Source organism: Chiloscyllium punctatum, chromosome 24 (assembly GCF_047496795.1).
Source record: "Chiloscyllium punctatum isolate Juve2018m chromosome 24, sChiPun1.3, whole genome shotgun sequence".
NCBI lineage: Eukaryota > Metazoa > Chordata > Chondrichthyes > Orectolobiformes > Hemiscylliidae > Chiloscyllium > Chiloscyllium punctatum.
This window is the reverse complement of record NC_092762.1, coordinates 51,167,871-51,194,123: the sequence shown is the minus strand read 5'-3', so window position 1 is coordinate 51,194,123 and position 26,253 is coordinate 51,167,871. Positions and strand designations below refer to the sequence as shown.

The 26,253-nt window shown below is 42.2% G+C and overlaps 1 protein-coding gene across 1 annotated transcript in view; it reads left to right on the top strand.

Annotated features, from left to right (window-relative positions):
- LOC140494541 (receptor-type tyrosine-protein phosphatase delta-like) overlaps positions 1 to 26,253 on the top strand; it is a 384,530-nt gene that overhangs the window by 177,200 nt on the left and 181,077 nt on the right. The window contains exon 8 of the mRNA XM_072593818.1: positions 445 to 555. Coding sequence (XP_072449919.1) covers positions 445 to 555 — 111 coding nt within the window. The remainder of the gene's footprint in view (positions 1 to 444; positions 556 to 26,253) is intronic.

Sequence of the window (26,253 nt, the reverse complement as noted above, 5' to 3'; positions counted from 1 at the left end):
GACTAGAGCTGACCAGGGCATGCCCAGTCTGCAGCATTTGATCGCTGTGTGTGTGGGGGTGTGGGTATCATTGACCTTTATAGTCTTCCGCAATTGGCATTGTCTTGGGCAGGTAGGGACATTCTTTCCGGAGTGTCCGAGGGTGGGGAAGAGGTAGTTCTGAAAAATCAGCTGAAAAGAGCTCCTAAGGCATTTCTGAAGAGCTCTCGGATTAAGAAACCGATCCCTCGAGTTGTGAGTGGGTAGCTAGCCCCAAACTTAACCAGCCTGTCAGCAGCACTCTGCCCCTGCCCTTGGGTAAGCTGGTCTCATGGGCTTGTGACAGATCAGCAATTGCAATCTGAGCAGGGCGTTGAGGGCAGGTCAGTGGGGAAATGCAGCCATTTTGGTGTGTGTGAAGTCCCAGGATTTTAATTCTTCCTGCTGCCGTTTGTCTCCTGTCAGGTGCGCTGCAGATCGAGAACAGTGAAGAAACCGACCAAGGGAAGTACGAATGTGTGGCATCAAACAACGCCGGGGTGCGGTATTCTCCTCCTGCTAATCTTTATGTGAGAGGTAGGGAGCGGCTGATTACTCAACACCCAATCAATAAAGGGTGCTGGGCCTCTAGCACAACTACTAGTTCCTGAATGTTTGCTTCCCATCAATGCAGTTCAGCACAGGGGCGTATATTCCTCTTAGGTTGGATTCATATATTAAAGCTCTCTGGGAGGAATTTTGCTGGCTAAATTGCGTATTTTCCCAGGAGAAAACCGTTTTCTATTTTTGATTTTCTTGAATGAAAATAAAATTCGAGCTGCTCGAAGTTGGTCTCCTTTCAGACAGCCGTACCCATTGGCATTTGAGAATCAACTGCAGCTGTCATCTTTCTGAATGTCGTCACACTGTGTGTAGGACACGCTGACCCCTAACCCCTGAGATTAGTCACTGGAACACACCACATGTCCGACTGAACTCCATAACAGGACACCATTCTGGCAAAATGCACCTTCCCGTAGTAAACTGAGGGTTGAAGACTAAGTGCAAATTGGAACCCAAAGGATTGGAAGCCCACGATCAGTCAGGTCATCAGTCTCTGCCAGAAATCACCCTTTTCCTATCAGTCACATTCCCAGTCTTTGTGAGAATCCCAAACAAAACTCTGATCAAGGGACTACACCAATAACATTATCCTGGCTTTTCGCATTTGGCTGGTGCCTGAACCCATATGGACCTTGTAAGAGAGGATAGCAGTCATGTCTCCAGACAGTTAAACCAGACAATGCTATCAGGCCACTGGTTCAGTCTCTGTGAAAAGAGTTCTGCTAAAACTGCAACTCTCACCACTCCTACTTGTCGAGAGTCTTCATTTGAACAGGCAAATTGAGGATTATAGGGCAAGACTAAATTTGTTAAAGTACCAAATCATTTCCAACAAAATTGCAAACAAATTATAGTCAGATAATAACCATGTGCTTCCAGCACAGGAGATGCTAGATGACAGTCAGGACTACAAGTTTTAACTTCTCTCCCTAATTGACTCACATACTGAGACTGATTGGATCACCCTGGTTGTGAACAATTTGTAGATGGATACCACTTCACATGAAAAGTAAATAAAGTCATGCTCGACTCTCATAATTAATACTTGGCTTAAAGTCAATGTCAAACATTGCAAAATGAGTTATTTTAATCAGAGAGTAAAGTAAAAAAGGCAAGATGGCAAAATTATTTTTCACTTTGTAGCAACAATACAATTATCACATTAAATAGTTTCTTGGTTTCCTTACTCTCCAACAATGAGCAGCGCACATTTCAGAAGAGCATCTGAAAGAGCCTGTAGTGAGTTGCCTTGAGCTGGCTGCAGTAATCTACCTGATCAGCAGGAAACCATCAGGACTCCAAGGAGAAGTCTAAAACCAAAGGAAACAAATTGAGAAGCTTTTCGATCAGACTTAGCAGAAGTTAATCTTATTAACTATTTTCAGATATTCAAGTGAACACGGCAGTGTTGAAATTTACTCAATTGATGTCACACCCACGTGATGCCAGTCTTCCAGTTCTATTTAATTTAAAAATGGAGCTAAGACATGGGATTGATAGAAACGGTCAGGTGACATTGCCTTTTGTTCATACAGTCATAGGACTATACAACCTGGAAACAGACCCTTTGGTTCAACTTGTCCATGCCAACCAGATAGCCTAAATTAATCTAGTCCCATTTGCCAGAATTTGGCCCATATCCCTCCAAACCTTTCCTATTCCAATACCCATCCAGATGCCTTTTAAATATTGTAAGCTTACCAGCCTCCACCACTTCCTCTGGCAGCATACCACACACACAACATCCTTCTGCATCCCTTAGGTCCCTTTTATGTCTTTTCCCTCTCACCTTAAACTTATCTAGTTTTGGATGCCTTTGCCCCGGGGAAAGGACCTTGGCTATTCACCTTGTCTAAGCCCGTCATGATTTTATAAACCTCTATTAGGTCACCCCTCAGCCTCCGACACTTCATGGAAAACAGTCCCAGCCTATTTAACCCCTCCCTATAGCTCAAACTCTTCAACCCTGGCAACGTCTTGTAAACCTTTGCTGAACCCTTTCAAGTTTCTCAGCCTCCCTCCGACAGCAAGGAGACCAGAATTGAAAGCAGTATTCAACAAATGGTCTAGCTAATATCCTGTACTGCCACAACATGACCTCCCAACTCTTATACTCAGTGTACTGACCAATAAATGCAAGCTTACCTTCTTCACTATCCTGTTGACTTGGTTTGCCATAAAAAGGTGCGTATGCTAAAACCCTCAAACATGCCCAAGTGACCAGAATCTAATAGCTGCTTGACGGAAGGATTTAAAAAAAACAAATGTTCTTTCACCATTCCAGTGTCCAATTTAGCATGCATATTGGGGTCCACTCAAATGAAAGACCAACTAGCGTCACTGTTGCTCCGAAATGAGTTGCACCTTTGGGCCATTCACTATACTTGGGTATACCTGCGGGCCTCATTCCTGATGAAGCACTCTAGCCCGAAACGTCCATTCTCCTGCTCCTCGGATGCTGCCTGACGTGCTGTGCTTTCCCAGAACCACGCTCTCGATTGCAGGTCAATCCAGTCATTTGACCAAGACTTTTCTCACCACTTCAAATCGAGTGATATACGCCTCTGTTCTGTCTGAAGATAGGCTGTAATCTTGTAGGCATTGGGGGAAGGAGCTAACTCAGCCTTTTATGCAGTTTGTCATGACAGAATGTGTTTGATTTAGACCAAGGCAGTGTAAGGACAGCAATTACCAGGTCCCAGACCTCACTGGATCTCTATCCATTCCAGCCTTGACCACTTTTATCCAAAGATCATATTCCAATGCATAAAGTGTGCATTTGTTTGGAATATTCACTTCCCATTTATTTTACCCATGTCTGTAATCACCGTAGCCTGGTTTGTCATATCTGATACCTAACCCATGGAATAGTGGCTCCTCTCACTAAAGAGCCTTAAGAGTTAAGATTGTTTATTCTTCTCATTGTACAGAATGTTGTAACTACAAATTTAACAGTTATTTAAATGTTTATTGTGTCATATTTTCGAGCACATTTTCATTTAAAAAATTTTCTCAAGTCCTGTACTACAGTAACTAATGTGCTGTGGGGACCTTGTGTCGAAACATATAACAGCTAACGAATTGGAAGAAACAGCCAGTGAATTTTCCAGAGCATTTAACAAATTGTTGGTTCACAGTTACTTAAAATGATTTAAGATATTTTTCTATCATTTGGACTTTGACCCGGTGATTATTAATTGTGGAGCAATGGAAAATGATTAAATATTTTTTCCTGAATTAGTTTTCACAAATTTGTGTAAATCAGTTTTCTGTTAAACTCTAAACTACCAACTGTTTACCCAGATCCTTCCAGAAATGACGATGTAACTATTAGCTGGGAATTGTTGATCCTACTAACAAAGCCTGACAGCTAGGCCAAGTTCCTGAAAAGGGCTGATGACAAAATCTGGTGTCTTTCTCTTGTGTACAAAAACAGCGTGCAACTTATAAGCTTCCAAACATTGGTCAACTTCCATCTAGTGCGGAGAGCGAGAGGGAGACTCTGCCCTGTCACAGCACCAGGTTTTATCTTAGCCAATTCAGCGGACCTCCATTGAGACTGTCGTAAAATTGGAACAAAAGTGACTATTTTCTGAACCATTTTCCCAATCCTTTCTGGTCATTGCAACTGTGATATGTGTTGTAATCAACCCAGTGCAATTACTTTAAGAATGCAAAACTGTTTTAAGTACACTGCTTGGACTACGTACAGTATTTCTCCTTATCTTGTGTTGTCATTTTAAATGAGGCTGAGTACCAGATACCAATCCAGTGTTTCCTTTTATCTAGAGAAGGACAGATTAATTGAAGACCTGGCAAGCAGCAGCATTGTTTGGCTCAAGCAACAGATACCATCAGGGGTAACAGGAAGGAATTGAGACCCATTCTGTAGTTGTCACCTGTTAAAGAATCCAAAATTAAGTGAATCAAGCTTCAGTTCAGTGGGCTGGGATTGTTTTTCCTGGAGTGTCGGAGGCTGAGGAGTGAACTTATAGAGATTTATAAAATCCTGAGGGGCATGGATGAGGTGAATAGCCAAGGTCATTTCCCCAGGGAAGGGCATCCAAAACTAGAGAGCAAAGGTTTAAGGTGAGAGAGGAAAGATTTAAAAGGGACCTAAGGGACAACTTCTTCATGCAGAGGATGGTACGTGTATGGAATGAGCTGCCAGAGGAAGTGATGGAGGCTGGTACAGTTACAACATTTAAAGGGCATCTAGAAGGGTATATGAATAGGAAGGGTTTAGAGGAATATGGACCAAATACTATCAGATGGGTTTAACTGCAGCAGGGAACCCTATAGAAAACATGCGTGTCGCATATCAGTCCCTGATGGGAGGCAAATCTAGGTGAACTGAGTACATCCTCTTGGCTTCTTTGCAGCCTCAGGAGACTTGAATGCTCATAACAGACAAAACATGCAAAAATATCTTTGTCTGGGAACAGATGACAGAGACCAGGTGAATTCAGTTGTGGAATCATGGAGTCCTGGGAGCAGTTGTGGAGCAGAATTTTTTAAAATCTCTTAAACTGTGAGACCAAAGTCTCAGGTTGGAAGGAGCTGGTATTAATGACCTGAAACCAGCACAGCAATCATGATGAGAATTGTGCTGTTGTGCAGGAGATCCCCACGGCAAAGTCAGTGTAACCTTGGAGAATGTGCAAATGTAACTTTCCCTTTCAGTGCTTCGAGAAAATGCCTTGCCTATCCTCAGTGTCACTCCACAGTGACACGCTGAAGGAACTTGTTCACTGCACCTTTGGTGGGTTTAACTGGACTCCATTCCAATGTAGAATTTAGGTAGATCCTTAAGACTTTCTGATGGAATCATCCTTTCCATCCTTACAGGAGAGGAGAGGGTTTTGTGTTCACTAAAAGGTGAGGAGAACATTTTATTTTGGACAATCTAGTGTTCCATATCCTGATTAAAAAGCACAATCTTAGCCACCACTTTGTTGCATTACCATTTCTCATTGAAGACATAAGTAAAATGTTGTAAAGTTTTTATTTTTGCAAGTTACTGCAAATGACCTGTGTGACCATTTCATTTGCATTCCACTCAGAATAGTTACTTCCCAGAACTGATGTTGCTAGGTTACCGCCTGCCTTAAATTTTGTCCCTCCACACACAATCTGATTAGTACCTCATGCAGCTAAACCCTGCCTTCAACCTCAGCTCAAGAAGACTTCTTTGTGGAGAGTTGCAGCATCTGAGTTGCATTCTTCACTGAATAGAACTGCTCAATAGAGTGAATTGATGCTGAATTATGTACTGAATTATGAGCAGCTTTACGCTGTGAACTTACATCCATTAAACTGGAGCTTGATTCACTTAATTTTGGATTCTTTAACAGCTGACAGGAAGAAAAATTTCATTCTGTCCCTCTGGGCTCGGTTCCAGTTTCAGCCTTGGGGGAATGAAAAGAAGATGATTGGCCCTCTCCTTTTTGTTTTGCTTTTTATAAGAATATGATATTTTCCCATATCGCAGTGCACATTGGAACCAAATCTTTGGTAGCAAAAATAAATAGCTGCTTTAAGATTTCTGTTGTCTAAGGAGTGCCAAAAGACCAATTATTTGCAATAAAAAAGGTAGAATGCATTTGCTTAGAATCTCTCGCTGTATTGCTGTGGGCAGCTTCCCCTGACATGAGACCTGATCACTTTTTACCATTGATCTATTCCAGTGTCTAAAGTATCTCATTTGACCAACTTCAAGTTGCAGATTGGCAGGAATTCTGCAGGGACCAATACTAATAAAACAGAAGCATGTATTTTGGAAGTGAGAATGATTTTAATCTTGCTTTAGGGAAGTTATTCTATCAGGCTGATTTAATATCATAGTGCTTAGATTTCCTAAGCACCGATTCACCTATGTATTGTTAGAAATCCTGCATAGAGCATACAGACATGTACATTAAGGGAACACCTCTTATTAAATCCATCAAATAGAAAGAAGAGAAAAAGTATGACATTATCATAGACTTTTACAACACTCTGGAGGCTATTTAGTCCTGGGGCAGGACCTTCTTTCATCCTCTGGTGGTCTTCCATGGGTGGAACTTTCCCCTCCCTGGAGGCTGGGAGAGATTTCAAGAAGGGGAAATAATTAGATAAGTTGGCACACTTGCACCTATTGCGCCTATTCTCACCTTCACCACGCACCCCCACCCCCCACCTTCCACCTGCACTTGACTTTCTTGACCCATCATCTATTAAGACCCTTAAATAGTCAATTAACAGCTACTTCAGGACCCCAACTCAACAACTTCCTCTTACCTGTCTTCTCGACAGGAGAGAAAAGTGGTTGGTTGTATGACGAGTGGGACCTGACCAACCTGGAGCACATGGATGGTGGCAGGACAAGGGACCACCTGCCGTTCTCTCTAATCCCACTCTCACTATGACTCCCAACCTACAAGAAACAAAAGGGCTGCCATCTCACTGCTGGATTCCCTGAAGAGTAGGTCTCAGCTGGTGATCCTCAGGTTCCTGAAGCTGCCAGCCCGTGATTGGCCTTCAGCTTTTGGGGAGCGTAGACTCCACTGTCAAAACCTCTGATTGGCTGAAGTTCCCCTGTCAGCTTTAAGAAGCTGATTGCCCCCAGTCTTATAAATATTCTCAGTGGCAGAGGTAACAAGTTAATTGATACCTGACATACCAGCACTGACTCAAAAAGGGAAAATCATGGCCCATACTCTTTTGTTCTCTCCCTTTTGAAGCCTAAGTAAAAGCCAAGGCCTGTTTTGCAGGATATAGCCAGATAGCCAGGAGAGATACCAAGGAAAATAAGGAAATGCATGACTAGTCAACAAAAGTCTATTGCTTCTGGGGAGATATGAAAATGATTAGAGGCACAGCCATGGGGAAAGGAGGTCAGAGTGATAGTTGGTTTAAAAAATAGAGATGAGTTTCTGGACCTGTTGTGTTGCCATAGTCTTACCAGACCATAGGGGCTGCTCCCTGATGAGAGAGGGAAGTGACTGGTGGTGATTTAACCTGAGGGCCACCAAACCTCAGGCAAGGGAGGAGGTTGGGAAGGAGAGCCCTTCATGGTAACCTCAAACCAGTGATGGGAATTGAACCCATGCTGTTGGCATCACACTGCTTTGTAAACCAACAATCCAGCCAACTGAGCTAAACCAATTCCTCCTGGACCCGTACTTAACAACTAGAAGAGCTTATCAAAGACCTCTCCCAGGTGAACCCCATGGCACTGCTGTGTGCTCCGAGTAGAGGAGTCTGCCACACTGGGATTGAAGGCTCATTCAGAACTCCCATCCCACAATGATTCCTTCAAACAGGAAGCAAATCGTTTGACCCTAAGGGCATAATTTTTCTCTTGATCCCGCATGCTACGTAACAAAGCAGAGATTATATCATCTCTGAGGCATGTTTTTCTTTCATGGAATCCCTACAGTGTGGAAACAGGCCATTTGGCCCAACAAGCCCACACTGACCCTCTGAAGAGTAACCCTCCCAGACACATTCCCTATTACTCTATATTTCCCCATGACTAATGCACCTAACCTACACATCCCTGAACCTTGGGCACTTTAGCATGGCCAATTCACCTAACCTGCACATGTTTGGAATGTGGGGGGAAACACACACACACACACACACACACACACACACACACACACACACACACACACACACACACGCGGAGAATATGCAAATTCCCCACAGACAGTTGCCTGAGGCTGATAAAGAATCCAGGTCCCTGGCACTTCGAGGCAGCAGTGTTAACCACTGAGCCACCATGCCGCACATATATCTAAAGTCTTCTCTATTTTTCTTGTTTGAATGGTACAAAGCTGCTTGAGGCCATCCTCTCCTTAGTTGTAACAACTAATAAGTTGAAAATGATGAAATGACAACACAAAAGGGAAATATTAATGCAGTGTATTAACGCAATGGCCACATTGTAATTAGATCAGCATTCCCAGCTGAGAGTTATGAATTCACTCCACAGACAGTCAATTTACCCGAATACAAATTGTTAAAAAATATTATCCTTCTTGCATGCTTTCTATGTAAAGTACCACTCACATCATAAGAAAGTAATTTGTTTTGTTAAAATTGTGTTTCTTTCCTGGTGCCTGTAAACTATCGATGCCCCTGAGCTCCCTCTTCAACGGATAAAGTGGTTACTAAGGCAACGATTTGACTCCTGTGTTGGGGACAGTTGCTTGATGTTCGCCTAATCCTGCTGAAGATTTGACCTCTGAGGGTTTGAAGGTCATGGATGAAGTTTATTAGAAGGAGAAGTAAAATGTTACTTGAAACATTCTTTGTACTAGTGCCATTAGACCAGCTATGCTAGTAGGAAAGAAATAAAAACCAATTGGATGGAAAGGTGATCATGGGTGATGTATTGAAGATAACGCAAATGATTTTTCTTTTCCTGATTATAAAAATTCTGATTATAAAAGTGCTAGGGCAATGGATATTTGATCCCTCTCTGAGCTTTCCTTCATAGTCTGCGACAATATGAGGTTTGATTATGTTCAAAGAAGATTTGGGGCCGCAATGTGGGAACAGCAGACTCCTCTCTGTGAGCAACAAGTGGGCAGTCAGTTTGTAGAATGAGGCCTTGTCCAGAGAGCTGCAGTCTGACGCGCGCTTGGTGCAGGGGCTGAGAGCAAGAGTCAGTTGTTCCTACCCAGCGATGGGAAAAACACAGCTACATCTCTTTCACTTCTTAAGATGGCTGCCGTGGAGGTGCGCGATGTGACCCTTAAATGCTGAGAGTTCAGGAAGAAGAATGAAACAGCAATTTTGTTTCTGAGGGAATTTTAATTCAAATTCTGAAGCCGACGGAAAGCAGTGAAAGAGATGAAAGGGAATAATGGAAATGTTATGTGTTTTGAGATAATATAGCAGCTTTACATTAGTTTTTATTTATTTTTTAATTTGATTTATCAATGGAATTGTTTGAGTTAAATATCTATTCCCTCAGAAGGACTAATTTATTGAGGGAACACACAAAAAAAATTGATTCTTGAAGGTCTAGGCGAAAAGGTCAAAGGTCGTTAGTGAGAGTAGATGTTGCAGCTAAAAGCCTTGAAGAGGCCTTTTTACTCTCTCTGTGTTTCCCCTATTTCTCTTCTCCCCATGTCATTGTGTTCCGCATCAAACCCCCTACATCCCTCAGAGCTACGAGAAGGTTGGTGTGTTTTTCTTTTTTACTTTTTTTAACCCACATTACATATGAATAATCTTTTTATTAAAAAAAACTAAACCCCACAGCACAGTTCAGATAATTTGCACTTGTCTGTGGGTCCCCGTTTTTGCATCCCAAAAGTTTTTCCCCACTTGTTTTGATAATGTGCTGTGCCTTGTGGTGATGATACCTTGGCGCTTGTACACTGTTGCCTGGTGCATGATGGGAGAATGTTACAACATGCTGCATGCTGCTATGTCACGCTAAAACCTGCTTTGACAAGACAGTGTTCCTGCTGCATTTCAATGAGGTTTCAAGGTGTTTAGGTGTTCTTGGAGCCTGCCAGGCATCTATTTGTATCGTATACGTTTCTACACTGAATAATAACTACCTGATGAGACAACTTTGTGTGTGGGGAGGTACAAGGAGGAGATGGTAGATTTTGGAAAGTGTTCCTGGCTAGGTTTTGTGACATGCATTGTGGGATCGAAGTTTGCTTAGTATGAAAAAGTGGTGTCAGTGACAGCCTTTAAAAGAGGCTTTGTTGTCTTCCAAGTTTCCCTGACAAAGGAATCAGTAAGTAATTGCTTTGTGACTAATGCATGTTGATGTTATTTTAGAATTCTCCCTGAAATTTGAAAATTGTTTGGGGAATAAGGGTGAACAGTAAGCAAAGCTGAGACTTGTGAATGTAATCTTCGGCATGTGATCAAAAGAGGCATCAGAATATATAGGGCCAGGAATCTTCATTATAGTCCATCCGAGAGTTCCCTTTGTCTATTTTCTCTCATATTCTCATTCTCCATCAAAGTTTTCTCCAGATTCATTGCTTTTGCATCAGTAAACTAATCACTCTGAACACCTTCTTGGGCAGATCATCATACTATCCATTCCCACCTTGTGTGTCAAGTGGTTACATCTCAGCTGCTTTTTCACTCTCGCTTCCAAAATTGTGGCCATGTTTCCCCACAGTATCTGTCTTACATTTATCTGGTGTATATTTTTAAAGATCTTGAGCTCTTCAATAAGCATACCTGTGAGTATTCTCTTTTCCAGCGTTAAAAATTCCTGTAAACTTAACATAAATTAAGGCCAAGCTGTTCAGTAGAGATGTTAGGAAGCACTTCTACACACAACGGATGTCAGATGTTTGGAACTGTCTTCCACAAACTGCATTTGGTGCTGGCTCAGTTGTTAACTTTAAATCTGATAAATTTGTGTGAAACAAAGATATTAAGAGATATGGAGTTTGGCTTCAGAACAGCAATGATCTCGTTAAATAGTGAAACAGGCTTGAGGGCCTGCTCCAGTTCTTATGTTCCTAGCTTTTGCAGGCACTTTCACATATCTCAGATATCTGAAACGAGTTCAGTTGCTCTAGGCTTTCTCACCACATGCTGAGTTGAATTATGCACAATACTCTGTGTGAGCCATGGCCCAAACTCTTGAGATTAGTTCTATATCTTCTTGCTGTACATGATCTCATTTGTATCCCTGCATTGCAATGGCAGCTTCAGCAATCTGAACAACAGATTATCATTTTATAGTCATAGAGTCATCAGCATTGAAACAGATCCTTTGGTCCAACGCTTCCATGCTGGCCAGGTTTCCCATACTTAACGAGTCACTTGCCTACGTTTGTCCCATATCCCTCTAAACATTTCCTATTCGTGTCTTTTAAATGTTCTAACTATACATTCCACATTCAAACCATCCTCCAGGTGAAAAAGTTTCCCCCTGAGATCCCTTCTCTCATTTTAAAAATATGCCCTCCAGTTTTGAACTCCCCCATCCAAGGGAAAAGACCCCTGCTATTCACCTTATCTGTACTCTTCCATATTTTACAAATCTCTGTAAGGTCACTCCTCAATCTCCTATGTACAGTGAAAAAAAAGGTCCCAGCCTATCCAGCCTGTCCTCATAACTCAAACCTTCCATTCCTGGCAACATTCTGAACCCTCTCCAGCTTAATAATATCCTTCCTATAACAGGGTGACCAGAGCTAGACACAGCACTCCAGAAGAGGCCTCACCAATATCTTGCGCAACCTCAACATAAGGCCCAAACACCTGTACTCAAAGGTCTGAGCAATGAAGGCAAGCATGTTAAATGCCTTCTTAACCATCCTGTCTACCTGTGACACAACTTTCAAAGAACCTGAATCCCTCAGTCTCTCTGTTCGACAACATGACCCAGGGCCTTACCATTAACTGCATAAGTGCTGTTCTTGTTCCCTTTACCAAAATTTTGATCTTTATTTCATCGTAAATAGACAGGGACCTTATAGATTCCTCACCCTCTGAGTGAGCATACTCACCCATACTCATTCCTCATTTTGCTTTGATAACCTGTTGGAGGAGTATCTGGAATTCATGTTAGCTGCACAGACCTTTGTGTCTGTGTCACCATCTCCGAATGTCAGGTGGAGCAGCACATTGTTGATTAGTGTAGACAAGTTTTTAAACTTCAAATTCAGCTGACGTGGCATGTTTACTTGTACATTGTTGCTTCTTGTGTGCCACGTTGTGAATGATTGACCAGCTCATGGAAACCGCTGTTAATTTCAGGGCCTATCCTTCCCTCTGTGGCAAGTCAATAATTATGGAAGGGGCCAACTCAAGAGTGGTGTTAATATTGAATAGTACTTGTTATTTCCACTGGGGAATGGTGTGCAGATTAAGGAAGGGGAAGGTCAGAAAAATGTAGTCTTGTCGTGGTTTCTTACGTCTTGCTTCCCATATTGTGAAAAGTTTAGTCAGTTAAGTTGGAAAATGCCATAAAAAGGATTGCCCAATACAGAACATGCTTGCACCCTTGACCCAGAAGAAGAAGGAATCTCAAAGAGTGCCTGATGTTTACTTGGTCTATGCTGAAATCGTGTGAAGCTCTCAACAAAACTGAGGTTTTCTATTTCTGGGAGGAAAGGGAAGCAAAGGATCAAATGGATTTAAAAGCAGTCTTTGAGGAAATGTTAGACAGGCCAAATAAGAATATGGTTACAGGGAAATCAAACAGCCAGCTGACTGGTGAATATTGCTGAAGTGTATTATTTTGTTGAGTGAATCTCGATGGTTTAGATGGTCAAAGTTAAAAATCACACATGACCAGGTTATAGTCCAACAGGTTTATTTGGAAGAACGAGCTTTCGGGTACATGATGAAGGACCAGTGCTCCAAAAGCTAGTGCTTCCAAATAAACCTATTGGACTATAACCTGGTGTTGTGTGACTTTTTAACTTTGTCCACCCCAGTCCAACACTGGCATCTCCACATCAAATCTAGATGGTGTCAGCAGCCCATAGAAATATAATGAACACATGTCAAGCCAATCTCTGTGTTCATGTAAGGTCCACACACTTTTCAAAAGATACCTATTAATAAGAAATGGGCTGATTTTTCTCTCTGCCCCTAATCCAAGGCACTTAAGCCAATGAGATCAAGCTTTCGCCCTGCTCCAGCTGAGGTGGATGAGCGCAGATTACTGTTTGAAACTGGGATTTCTGCGTGTGCAGTTTTGGAAAGGCATTGCCTTTCCCAGCTGAGTCATTAGGATTTCAGTTCCACCTCTTTCGATTCCCTGTTTTCCATTCCCACACAAGAGGACTGCAAGCTGCCAGCTCTGAGGAGTTCCAGCAATTGCTGTCTGGAGTCAAACCTCTTGAAGATGTATGAACACTGTCAGATGTGACTGAACTGTCCCTTCTCAATGATGAAAGGAAGGTAGGAAGACCAACCCATGACTAAAGAACATTTGACCAGCTCCCCACAGCTTCAACAGTGAAGCCAGTGCACATTGCAGGATACTCGTCAAATGCACTCTGTGGCAAAGTGATACTGAAAAAAAAGTGAGCAATCAACTTTGCCTCATCTTCCTCTTGCCTGCTCATATAAGCACATGTATAGCCCACCAGATGTTTTGTCGACGTGTCTGCAGTGTTGTGAATTACAACCCTGACATTTGGATTGAATATCAAATGGCGAGGGAAAGCAGGGTTTGGGACTTAAAATCTCAGCAGGGATGCACCCGAATCAGTGAATTGGTTTCGAGCTGAGAGCAGAAGCACTGAGTAGAAAGAGAATCTGCCAGTCATTTAAAATATTCTGAGTTGTTATTACTGCTCTTGCTGCAGTCCCTGCTCAGTCCTGTAATTCATTACACGGGCTAGAAAAAGAAAGCTCCCTGATGGTTTCTGACAACAGTTTGCTCAATAAAGCATGGCTAGTTACTTTTATGTTGCATTTAGACAGTAATTAAGACTAGATATAGGTAAAAGGTTTGAATTTGACCTTTTTTTTGCTTAATTTAACAAGGATCTACTGACTGCAATCTTAATGTTTGTAGATCCTTAACTCAGATCTTTTATTTGAGGAAATTTGAAGTCATGAAGAAGAAAATGTTCCAATTCCGAGAAGGAAGTAATGTTGAAAGAAAACAATTTACTTATCAACGTATACTCCATTTCTCTAAAAGGGAAAGCCACCTCATTAGTAAACTATACATTTCAGCAGACAAGCTCAAGGATCATCCCTGGTTCAATGGAGAGTGCAGGAGGGCATGCCAGGAGCAGCACCAAACATACCTAATAATAAGGGGTCAACCTGGTGAACCTACAAAGCTTGAGTGACAAACAGCATAAGCAGCGAGTGATCGATAAATAGATAGATTTAAGTGACCCCACAGTCGATGGATCAGAACCAATCTTTGCAGTCCTGCCACATCCAGTCATGAACAGTGGTGGACAGTGAATCAACTCACTAGAGGAGGATGCTTCACAAATGTCCCCATCCTCAATGATGGGGAAACCCATCACAGCAGTGCAAAAAAATAAGGCTGAAGCATTCGCAATGATCTTCAGCTAGAAGTGCCAACTCAGCCTCCTCCCATGGTCCCTAGTATCACAGATGCCAGTGTTCAGCCAATTTGATTGCACCATATGTTATCGAGAAACAGTTGGAGGTTCTGAATACTGCAAAGTCGATGGACCCTAATGCCATTCCAGCAATAGTACTGAAGACATGCTTCAGCCAAGCTGCTCCAGTACAGCTACTACACTAGAATCTGCCCAACAATGTGGGAAATTGCCCAGGTATGCACTGTACACAAAAAGCAGGGCCAATCCAACCTGGCCAATTACCGCCAATCTGTCTATTCTCGATCATTGGTAAATAGTGTTAACAAGCAGCACCTGCTCGCTGTTGGATTCAGCCAAGGACACTCAGCTCCTGACCTCATTACCAGCTTGGTTCATGTGAGGACAAAATAGCTGACTTCCAGAGGTGAAGTGAAAGTGAGAGCTCTTGGCATCAAGGCTGCATTTGACTAAGTGTGGCATCAAGGAGCCCTGGCAAAACTGTAATCTTTGGGAATCAAGGGCAAACTCTCCACAGGTTGGAGTCATACCTGGCACATGGTTGTTGGAGGTCAGTCAGGTCAGCTCCAGGACACCTCTGCAGGAATTCCTTAGGGTAATGTCCTCGGACCAACCATCTTCAGCTGCTTCTTCAATGACTTTCCCTCCATCAAAAAATCGGTAGTGGGGATGTTCACTAATGATTGCACAATGTTCAGTACCATTTGCAGCTCTTCAGATACTGAAGCAGTCCATGTTCAAGTGCAGCATGATCTAGATGATATCCAGGCTTGGGCTGACAAGTGGCAAGTAACATTTGCACCATACAAATGCCTGGCAATGATCATTATTGGAAATAATCTCCAGCCACCGTATCTTGACATTCAATGGCGTTACCATCCCTGATTTCCTCACTATCGAATCCTGTGGATTAGCATTAACCACAATCTCAACTGGTCTTAACACACAATTAAAGTAGTTTCAAGAGCAGGTCTGAAGCTAGGAAAGCTGTGGCAAGTAATTTATCTGGTGACTCCCTGAAGCCTGTCCACCATCTGCAAGGCACAAGTCAGGAATGTGATGGAATACTCCCCAGTTCCCTAACAATACTCAAGAAGCTTGACACCATCCAGGACAAAGCAGCCCTTTTGATTAGCACCACATCCACAAGCATCCACTCTCTCCACCACTGATTCTCAGTGGCAGCAGTGTGTACTATCTACAAGATGCACAGCAGATATTCACCAAAGATCCTCAGACAGCACCTTCCAACCCCCCAACCTCTTCCATCTAGAAGGACAAGGGCAGCAGATACATGGGAACTCCACCACCTGCAAGTTCCCCTCCAATCCACTCACTATCCTGACTTGGAAATATATCATCATTCCTGTAGTGTTGCTGAGTCAATATCCCAGAATTCCCTCCCAAACGGCATTGTGGGTGTACCTACAGCTCGTGTACTGCAGCAGTTCAAAAAGGCAGCTCACCACCACCTTCTCAAGAGCAACTAGGCACAGAAAAAAAATGGAGGCCAGCCAGTGACGTCAAAACTGCGCAAGAGAATATAAAAAAGTACGGAGCTCAAAAATATCTTTTTGTTGTGGTGATGCAATATTTCCAAGTCAGGATGGTGAGTGGGTTGGAGGGGAACTTGCAGGTGGTGGTGTTCCCATGTATCTGCTGCCCTTGTCCTTCTAGATGGAAGAGGTTGGGGACTTGGAAAGTACTGTCTGAGGATCTTTGGTGAATATCTGCTGTGCATCTTGTAGGTAGTGTGCACTGCTGCTACTGAGGCTACGGGTTATTAACAAAGATCATAACTATGATGCCCAGAACCTCCCTAGGGTGTAAAAGCAACATAATAAAAACCAATTAGTTTCAGCCTCAATCCCTGGTCTGCACAAATATAAGTTGAGGCATCAGCAGAAAATAAATGATTTCAAGTTTCTACTCCTGCTTACTACGCTGAATCCCAATAATATCGGGCTTCACTGTCTAGGCTGCCATTGTCTCATTGGGACTCACTCTGGAGGTCTATGTAACTGTGAAAATTAACCAATTGGATAAATTACTCAGAGCCCTTTGCTACCTGTGGAACCCAGAATGAGCCGTAGCAGAGCCTGCTGAAGAGAAGAAAGGATAAAAAGCAAGAATATCCAATCTTATTTACTACTTGTCCAAGTGACATGCAGTGACAGTAAATCAACGCTACACCAGCCTTTATTATTATATTGACATGCTGTCCAATTGGTATGTCAAACACCACTTTAGTGCTTGCACAGTCTAATTTAAGTCACGGTGCACTAAGCACTCTGACAGAACACTGGTACTCTATAGAACGAACAGGGCAGTATTCTGAATCAGCAGCTTTCAACTTGTGTTGCATTTTGACAAGGTGGCCTTTTAAGACTGCCAAGCAGTTCATTGTGGTCTATATGCTGTTTCTGAGTAAATCAAAACAGAGTCACAGGTTAGATGTTTACCTTACCACTGAAGCATTAAACTAGCATCGCAAATTAGCTCCTGATTTCATTTTCATTGGAACCATTTGAAATAGGAATCGGGTATATTCTTTAAAAGGCTTTACACTAGGCTGGTGAATGAAGTATCTCTGCTGTAGACTGTGACAGCATGGGAGGAAGCATTTAAGCGCATTACATTTATGGCACCACTCTGACAAAACTCTCCATTTAATATTATTCCCCTGTTCCATCCTCACTCCTTTGTAAATTGATATTTTTCAGATACTTTGCTTTTAAAAGCTATTCAGGATTCTACTTCTGTAAGAACATATCACATTCTAATTAGCTCCAGTAAAAAAAAGCACTAACTTTGTTGGATCATCTGAAATTTATGTCCCTTATTGTCAGCTCACCAGTTAGTGGAAATAGGTTTTTAGTATTTGCCTTATCAACATCTTTTTATCATTTTGAACACTTCTGTCAGACCTTGTGTTTAACTTCTCTGTCCTGGCGAATCTCTACTCTATTCATGGTTTCTCTACTTTTTAACAACTAAAAATCATTAGTTCTTGTATTGTTTAAGTTTACATAATCTGTGTTTTCTCCATTGTAAGGATGTCTTTCCTCAATGTTGAAAAATGTGGCTGATGTAGATCTGTACTCTGTATGTAGTTTACTACAGACTATTTAGTTAAGTTCACCAACCTTGAAAAAGGGAGCTTACAATACCGCTGTGATCTGTCAATATTTCTAGATTACCAGGAATCCTATTCTATCTGCTGGGTAATTATTTAGTCACACAGAAATGGAATGAATACATTGTTCTCATTCATGACAGTTATTCATTAATCCTGGATGGAGAATGTGCATGGTGGTCATATAAGGGCTGAAGCCTCATGTAAAATGGATCATTGGAATTAGGTAGAACGATAGTGCCTGACACCTGAGTTCTGTACCCCAGCGATAACCAGTGTCTCACAAGAAGCTGGGAAAGTCGTGCAGTCAGGTTCACAGCCTGGTTTAATCTCCAATCAGCTGGGTGCTGTATCAAGCATCCGGGTCTTGGAAGAATCTTACATGATGGAAACTTGAGATGATTGACTTATGGCTATGGCTATGGCTACTGCTTAATGCTGTTAACTGAACTAATGCTGATTGCAGAAGCTTAACTGCAGCATATGCAAAGATATTGCTGTTGTGTTAATCTTGTTCCTTGAGTATAAGCTGGATCATACTGGAGTAAATCCTCACAATCTTTGGTTCGTGAAGACCAGCCTCAATAAGGTGCATGAAATACTGACATCAGACTGCTGATTCTACGCAGACTGGTAATGGTTTACAAGTTCAGTTTTGCATTTCTGCTCCAAAGTCTTCTTTAAAGTCAGCCTTCTCAGACACCACGTTACTTTCAAGTCAGCAGGAAGATGCTGTATTTGATTCTCTAGGTGATTCTCGAATCAGCCAAGCTTCCAATGCAGCAAAATATATTGAAAGCCTGGAATTCAGTCGAAGCTAAAATTGAATATCTCATTGCAGTTAATTGTGATGACAGTGAATAGCACAATGGTTCAGTGGTTAGCATTGCTGCCTCCCAGCGCCAGGGACTCAGGTTCAATTCCAGCCTCGGGTGACTGTCTGTGTGGAGTTTGTGTCTATGCAGGTTTCCTCTGGGTGCTCTGGTTTCCTACCACAATCGAAAGATGTGCAGGTTAGGTGGTTTGGCCATGCTAAATTGCCCATAGTGTCCAGGGATGTGCAAGGTAGCCATGGGAAATGCAGGGTTATAGGGAAGGGGGTTGGTCTGGGTAGAATGCTCTTTGCAGGCTCAGTGTGGACTCAATGGGCCAATGGTCTGTTTCCACACTGTAGGGATTCTATCTGTAGAGTCAGCTGAATGCATGCACTGATGGCAAGCTCAGCTTAGGGGAGTATGTCCAATCTGCCTTCTCCATTTCCTCTCTCTAATTGCATGACTCTATTGTTTGAGAGTAGGGGGAAGGGGTGCAGGACCTGATCCTAGATCCACTTGAGAATGAGGCTTTCCATCAAGTGTGTTCACCTGTCTCTGTAAGGAAGTACTTCATCAGCTTACTAAGGCTAGGTTCACTGACTCAATGATGGGGAGAATTGAATTAATTTGAAAGGTGTGCATCTAGTTTCCAGCTCACTGTTGCATTACTATAATTGTACAGTTAGATTCAGAAGTAGGTGAATGTGCCCCCCACTCGCACAGTCACACACCTCCAATGCCATTTTCCACATCTTTAGTGAAAGCTAAGGCCTCCAAGATATTTCTTGCATCTGATCACAATTTGTTCAGCGTGATTGGTCAGGCCTTGATGATGCTTTAATGGTATCATATTAAATTTAGCCATGGCTCATAGGAGAGACAATAATTTGCATCATTAAAAATACCATAAAGCAATACACAATTAAATTCAAAGATTAAGATGCTATCTGCAAAAATGAATTAATGGTCTTGCCAAAATGAGGACAGGCCGGAGAATTGACCTTGGCTGCATTGTGTCGTTTGTCTGAATATTCTTCATTTGGCAGGGAAATACACAGATGGCCCTTTAGTACATCAATTAGACGCATTTGTTTTCTTAAAAAATAGCAGGGGCTGCATAATCTGATTGACTGGTGGCAGCTTGTCATGGGTAAAGAAGACTGATTTGAGGAAACATGTTACAGCTTTAAAGAGCAATAAATCTGTTGCCTGGGCAACAATTGGTCATGCCTTTCCAGAGGATACATCATAATTTGGCTTCACTCTGAACCTGGGAGGAATCTGGAACCTCGATATAACTGTGCAGAGTTAGAGGCAGGAGAAGCTCCTCTAGTGATTGCCTGGCAAACATGGGATCCTTGCTAGCACCTTTACACAGGTTCTTTTTTTTTTAACTTAGGTGACCAAACACAGCCAGAGCGAAACTTAGAAGCTCAGATGGGAGGCAAAGCAGATTAGAGCAGGATTGGTTAATAATGTCCTTTTGACCTGTGGTAATTGGACAGGCCCAGTGGTTGACCTTATGGAGGGAAAGAAAGGAACAGTAAGATCACAGTGTGAGTACATGAAGAAAAAGACCATCCCACAATCTATCAGTGCTAGTTTCAGGAGTGAGTTGTGATGCTGTCAGTTCTAATTGCATTGAAGTTGGTGGCCACCTTTAATATTGTTATAGTCAGAAGCCAGTTTATATCCTAGACTCATTCCAGACTTTCATATGGTTAGAACATCAGAGAAGAGTCTTATGATTGTGAGGTATGATTGGAATTGGAGTCAAGTCTTGTGCATGTGGTATAAATGGGACTTCTGTTTGCAATTCAACTATTCAGTGTGTGAAAGTCATTCCTTGTGGAGTTAATAACAGTTCAAATGTCTGACTGTGCCAAAGGACTCTGTATCAGGTGGTTATCATTATACATTAGAACACAGTTTGTGCAGTGGAAATACTGGACTGTCTGGTATGTTGAATTCTTCTTATGTTTGCTTGTCTTTGCTCTTGCGATCCTGCACTGCTTTTCTCTGTCTTCCATTTGATTAGATTACACCTCTTAAAGTCCATGGCCCATTTCAAATCAGTTAGCGATCACACCAGAAAGGACATGGCGACTGGACATATTTATTTTAGTTAACCTTTAATAATGAGGCTTTATGGGTAAATGTATAGGCTAGCCTTAACTAACATCTTCCACATCTATTCCCCCAGTTGATGATATGGGCTGTCCAATTCAACCAGTAATCCAGTGCAATTTTGGAAATTGCCAACAACTATGGATTGAAGTCAGCATTCAATGTAGATCTTCAATTATTTTCAGAGCAGCTGTGGTCTCCTTGTGCTGTGTGGTTCAGCTTTATGACAGATTCGGCATTTGAGGCCGCTTTGAATGTGGATTTTAGGAGGTTGCCCCCCATATTAAAGGAGTCTTTGTTAAATGTTTGATAAGCTGGCTCAATTTTCTAATTTACATTCTCCCTTTTAGCATCTGTAATCTGGGCCAGTTGAGTTTTACACGTATATTTAAAAATCAGAGCCCCCTTCTCAGTGGGTTGGTGTAATCTAATTGTCGTTATGAACTGGAAGATGCAAATTATTGTGGCTTTTCGACATTTTGGCACAGATTATGGCTCTTGCCAAAATGGCAGATAATCTGTGCCTTCTTGCTCATTGGTGCTTTGGTGTCTGACACAGTGTAGCTTGCCTTGTGGAGGTTATTTGGTGATGAAGATCTTCCCACCCCCTCTCCCCTCCCCACCACCACCCACCCCTCCCTGAATGTACTCACTGTCACATTCTTCTGTGAATCAGGGCTCGGAATCCTGCAAACTGTGTTGCCATGGAATATTCTAGAACATTCTATTCCCTTCCCTTCCCAAATTCAAACAAAATTAAAAGAACTCTCTATTCTTTTGATGGATGAACACTTGCAAAACACAACTGAAATTGAAGCCAGCTTCTTTTATTCCCCAGTGTCTTGAGTTTGGCCTTCAAGTTTCTGAACTAATCACAAAACTCTTCCTTTGAGTCTTGTCATTATTGTTTCTGTGACTTGAATGGTAACTTGGTTGGTATATGTTTTAAATACAAGTCTTAAGAAAAGCCATTTTCGTGACATACAACATTACATTAGTAATGAGGGCCAACTAATTACATTATGATCATAACTCTATTCACAATGAGAATCAACTTGGCATGTCTCTTGGCTTATGCCCGTAACGTCGATTCTCCTGCTCCTTGGATGCTGCTTGATGTGCTGCGCTTTTCCAGCAACACATTTTTCAGCTCCCTAACAGCACAGACTTGATGGGCCAAAAGGCCTCTTCTCCACTATAAGATTCTATGAACAAAGTCTGTCTACTAGACAGGAAAGGTCACTTACACTCATCTGTCCAAAGCTTCTGAAAAAACGCTCAACGTACTACACTGTACTTTATTGGGCAGTGATTATTAGACAAATGTGGCAGCCATTTGTCATGTCGTATATTCCAGAAGTTACTGTGCTCCAAATGTGTTGGTATTGGTCAAGGGAGGACGATGGGGAGAACTCAGTCCCTTCTTGAATATAGTGTAATGAGATCTTTACATATCCATCCAAACAGGTAGATAAGACCCCCAGCTTAACACTGAAATTCAGTAACCACACATGAAGCAATGCCTCACGACCACACTGAAATGTGAATCTAGGTTACTTCCTCAAGTGTTGTTTGAATGAGCAAGGGTAAGAGTAGCATCAACTTAGTGGCTGGGCTTTAATTATATGATCAGACATAGCTGACTGGGAACAGTGTTGAAGGTTGTGGTATAGATACACACTAAAAGATGAAACATCCAATGATCAGGATCTCCTGTGTTTAACCTTGCAATTCCTGATCAATGAAATATTGCAGTCTTGCAAAATAAGAGGAAAGTTCTTTATCTTAATTTCTTAGGAAGGGGCTGTCTTATGTTATTGCAGCTGATATCAAAAGACGAGCCAGGTGAGGCACAGTGGCTGAGTGGTTAGCACTGCTAGCTCACAGCACCAGGGAACCGGGTTTGATTGCACCTTTGGGTGACTGTCTGTGTGGAGTTTGCACATTCTCCACTTGCCTGCGTGGTTTCCACCGGGTTACCTCCCACAGCCTAAAGATGTGCAGGTGATGGGGATTGGCCACACTAAAGTGCCCATGGTGTTCAGGGATGTACAGGCTAGTTGGATTAGCCGTGAGAAATGCAGGTTGCAGGGGTAGGCAAGAGGTGGGTCTGGGTAGGATGCTCTTTGGAGGGTTTGTGTTACTTGATAGGCCGAATGGCTTGCTTCCACACTGTAGGGATTCTGTGATTCTATAGTGGATGTATTGGTTGTAATCTTTTACAATTGTCGAGATTCTGTAAAGGATCCAGCAGATTGCAAAACTACAAATGTAACATGATCATCAAGAAGGAAGTGAGAAAGGAAACTGTAGGCTAGTTAGTCCAACATCTTTCATTGGGTAAATACAAAAGAGGCATTAACAGGTCATTTATAATATGATAGTGCAATCAGGCAGAGTCAGTGTACTTTCTCAGAAGACATCAGGAAAATGGGCCACTTCTGAGTTGTCAAACTGTAACCAATGGAGCGTTACAGGGATCTTTGCCAGCCCTCCAATTATCAACAATCTGCATCAGTGTCTTTAATGAAGCCACCAGCTGAATTATAGCCAAATGTATTCAGAAATCAAAGATAGGTAGATAAACAAGTTATCAGATTACACTGCCAAAGGGGTGTGAGCAAAGAATTGGCAGATGGCATATGATGTGGGAAAGTGTGGGTGTACACACTTCCGGGGAGAATGGGAAAACAGCCTGTTATGTAAATGCACAGAGACCGCAGAATGCCGCAATTTGGAGGGACCCAATGTCCTTTTGCATGAATCACCAAAAGTTAGCATGCAGATCCAGCAAGTGATTAGGATGGCAAACAGAAGGTTGGGACTTTATTGCAAGTGGGTTTGGGTATGAAAGTTGAGATGTCTTGCTGCAACTGTACAGGACATTGGTGAAACTGCACATAGACTACATGTATAATTCTGAACTGCTCATTTAAGGTGCTGTTTAAGAAGGGGTTGTCTTATAAAAAAAGATGTTGAGCAGGCTGGGCCTGTATTCATTAGATATTAAATAAAAATGAGAGGTAATCTTATTAATACATTAAAGATTCTGAGGGGGCTTGACAAGGCAGATGTTGGGTGAATATATCCTTTTGTGAGGGAGTTTCTGACTAGGTGATGCAGTTTAAAAATACAGCCAATCTTATTTAGGGCAGAGATTAGGGGAGTTATCAATCTGAGGTTGCTAGTCTTTGGAATTTTCTTCCAGGGAGAGCAGTGGACATTGAGTATATTCACAGCTGAGTTAGGCAGAATATTGACCCACAAGGAAATCAAGGATTATGGGTCAAACAGGAAACCGGAGTTAAGGTCATGATCAGATCAGCTATGATCTTATTTAGTGACAGAGCAGGTTTGAGGAGTTACTCCTCCTTATGATCCACTGAAGAGTGCTTTGCACAAGCATTACTCCTATCCTGGTATTGGACAACAATCCCTCACAAACAAAGAGCCAAGGGAAATATTCTCTGCCACTGCCATAGCCTCATTAAAATGCACTGCTCATTTGTAGAAATTTATTGTTAAATTGCCTGTATTTGGCTGGTTAACATTCTACAAATATGCTACTTCTGCTGCCCCTCTACAGAAGTGGCCCTTTTAAGGGTAGTTGAGTTTCTGCTATGTTTTGCAAGTGTCTTTTTTTCAGCTCCTTCACCCCTCTTCCTACCCTTACTGCCATTCTTTACGCTATTTTCAATCTTCGGGCTCTTAGTTGTTTCCCTCAAGCCTTGATCCACACATCCCTATAGTCTTAATCACAAACAGATTGATGGTGCTTCTCTTTAATTTATTGCCAGTTCTGTAAACCCCTCTCCTCTCCCATCTCAATCACCATGGTAACTCTATGTATGCATCTCACATTCGACCTCTGCGTCTCTTTTGCAAACTGTATCTTGTACGTGTATGTTCCTGGAGCCTCTCCCATCCGGTGCTTGCTGGTGGTAATAGTCCAATATGAAAGATGCGAGGATCATGTGGCTTTGCTGTATCGCATCCACTGTAGGACCGTCTGCTTACCACACTGTCCACCGCTGATGAGCCAACCACTTTCTGATGTCCATGTTGTATCTGCAAGAGGATGAATAGGGGAGAGTGGGAGAGGGGGTCATGCCATCAGATCGATTCAGAAAATCCCACCCAACTCAATGCTTGTAACTCTTCAGTAAGCTTCAGTCTGAAAGGTCTTGTGTCATAAGAACCTAATTCATTTTTGTTTGTTATGTCACACAATGCAAGTCATATTCAGAGAATTAAGTTGATGCTCCTTTCCATTAGGATAGGTAAAAGGAGCAAAATCATTTTGAGAATCTCAAATTGGCAGCTTTGATCAATTGAGGGCTTAGTCACCAATTCTGCATATTCTGGTATGGTCCAGTGACCATTTCCTTGGGAAAACAATAATCCAGAATTAATTTTCTGAGATCTGAAGTTTGTTTTCAAAGATTTTCTTGTTTATTGCCTTTTATCTTCTCAAATAATGAAATATAATCCAAAAGTGCTAAAAGTTAGATCACTGGAGAGCTCTGATTTCTCTGTGAAGAATCCTACTTTAATCTTTTCTTTGCCATATACCTTCTATGGTTAAAAAAGCAAGACCATTTCCCATGAGCCTAATGGTGTCAGCCCAATACCCACTTCTGAAAATCATTTGCAAGTGACTTAGAGAGGTCTTCCTCACAGAAATGCAACTTATAACAGGTTGCCAAGCCACTTGTGACATGACTTCTCTTCAACTCTGGTACTTGCTAAGCCTGGGTTCGAACTGACTCTGGAATCTTGACCAATCTGGCCATCAAGTGAAGGCAAGAGAATGTGGACAAGCGAAGGTTCATTGCAGGTGGATGATTGTAGTTTTTCAGAAATAAAAATCCATTACGAATGGCACATTGGCAGACCAATCTGCTGCTCTTCCAGTAAACCCAAACCCCTTTTACTTGGAGCCCCGGGCAGCCATTTTATATAGAAGACCCCCCCCCCGTTATCAATGCCACAGTAAAAGTCTAACATTGGAAGACTGAAAGCAACCCCTCTGCCAATCTCTTAGTGTTTTGCAGATAATTGTTGTGCTTGGAGTTAACAGAGTTTGGGGGAAGGGGTGAGAAATTGGCAGAATTTTGGAAACTGTTGTAGATGGAACATGGACAACCAAAGTATGTTGTATTGGTGGCACTTTATGGGTGAATATTTAGGAACTGGTGATAAGTGGCATGCCATTATGATTTAAGTGTGCAAAAAAAAAACCTGAGAGTAATTTACGCGAAAGTGTGGGACTCTCCAGGTTTATGAGTCTGTGCGTTTCTTAAAGTGGGCCTGTACTTGTGGATTGGGGATGTGAGTGTGGCACAGGCTTAATATTGGTGCATACAGTACCTGTGCCTGAACAGTTAGCCCCTGCCCCCTCTCGTCCCCTTCTCCCTCCCTCTGTCTCTCTTTCTCTCTCTCTGTCTCTCTCTCTATATATATCTCTCTCTCTTTCTCTCTCCCTCTATATCTCTATCTCTGGCTGTCACTACTGGCAAGTCCTTTTGTACCATCCCTTGCCTATGTGTCTGCA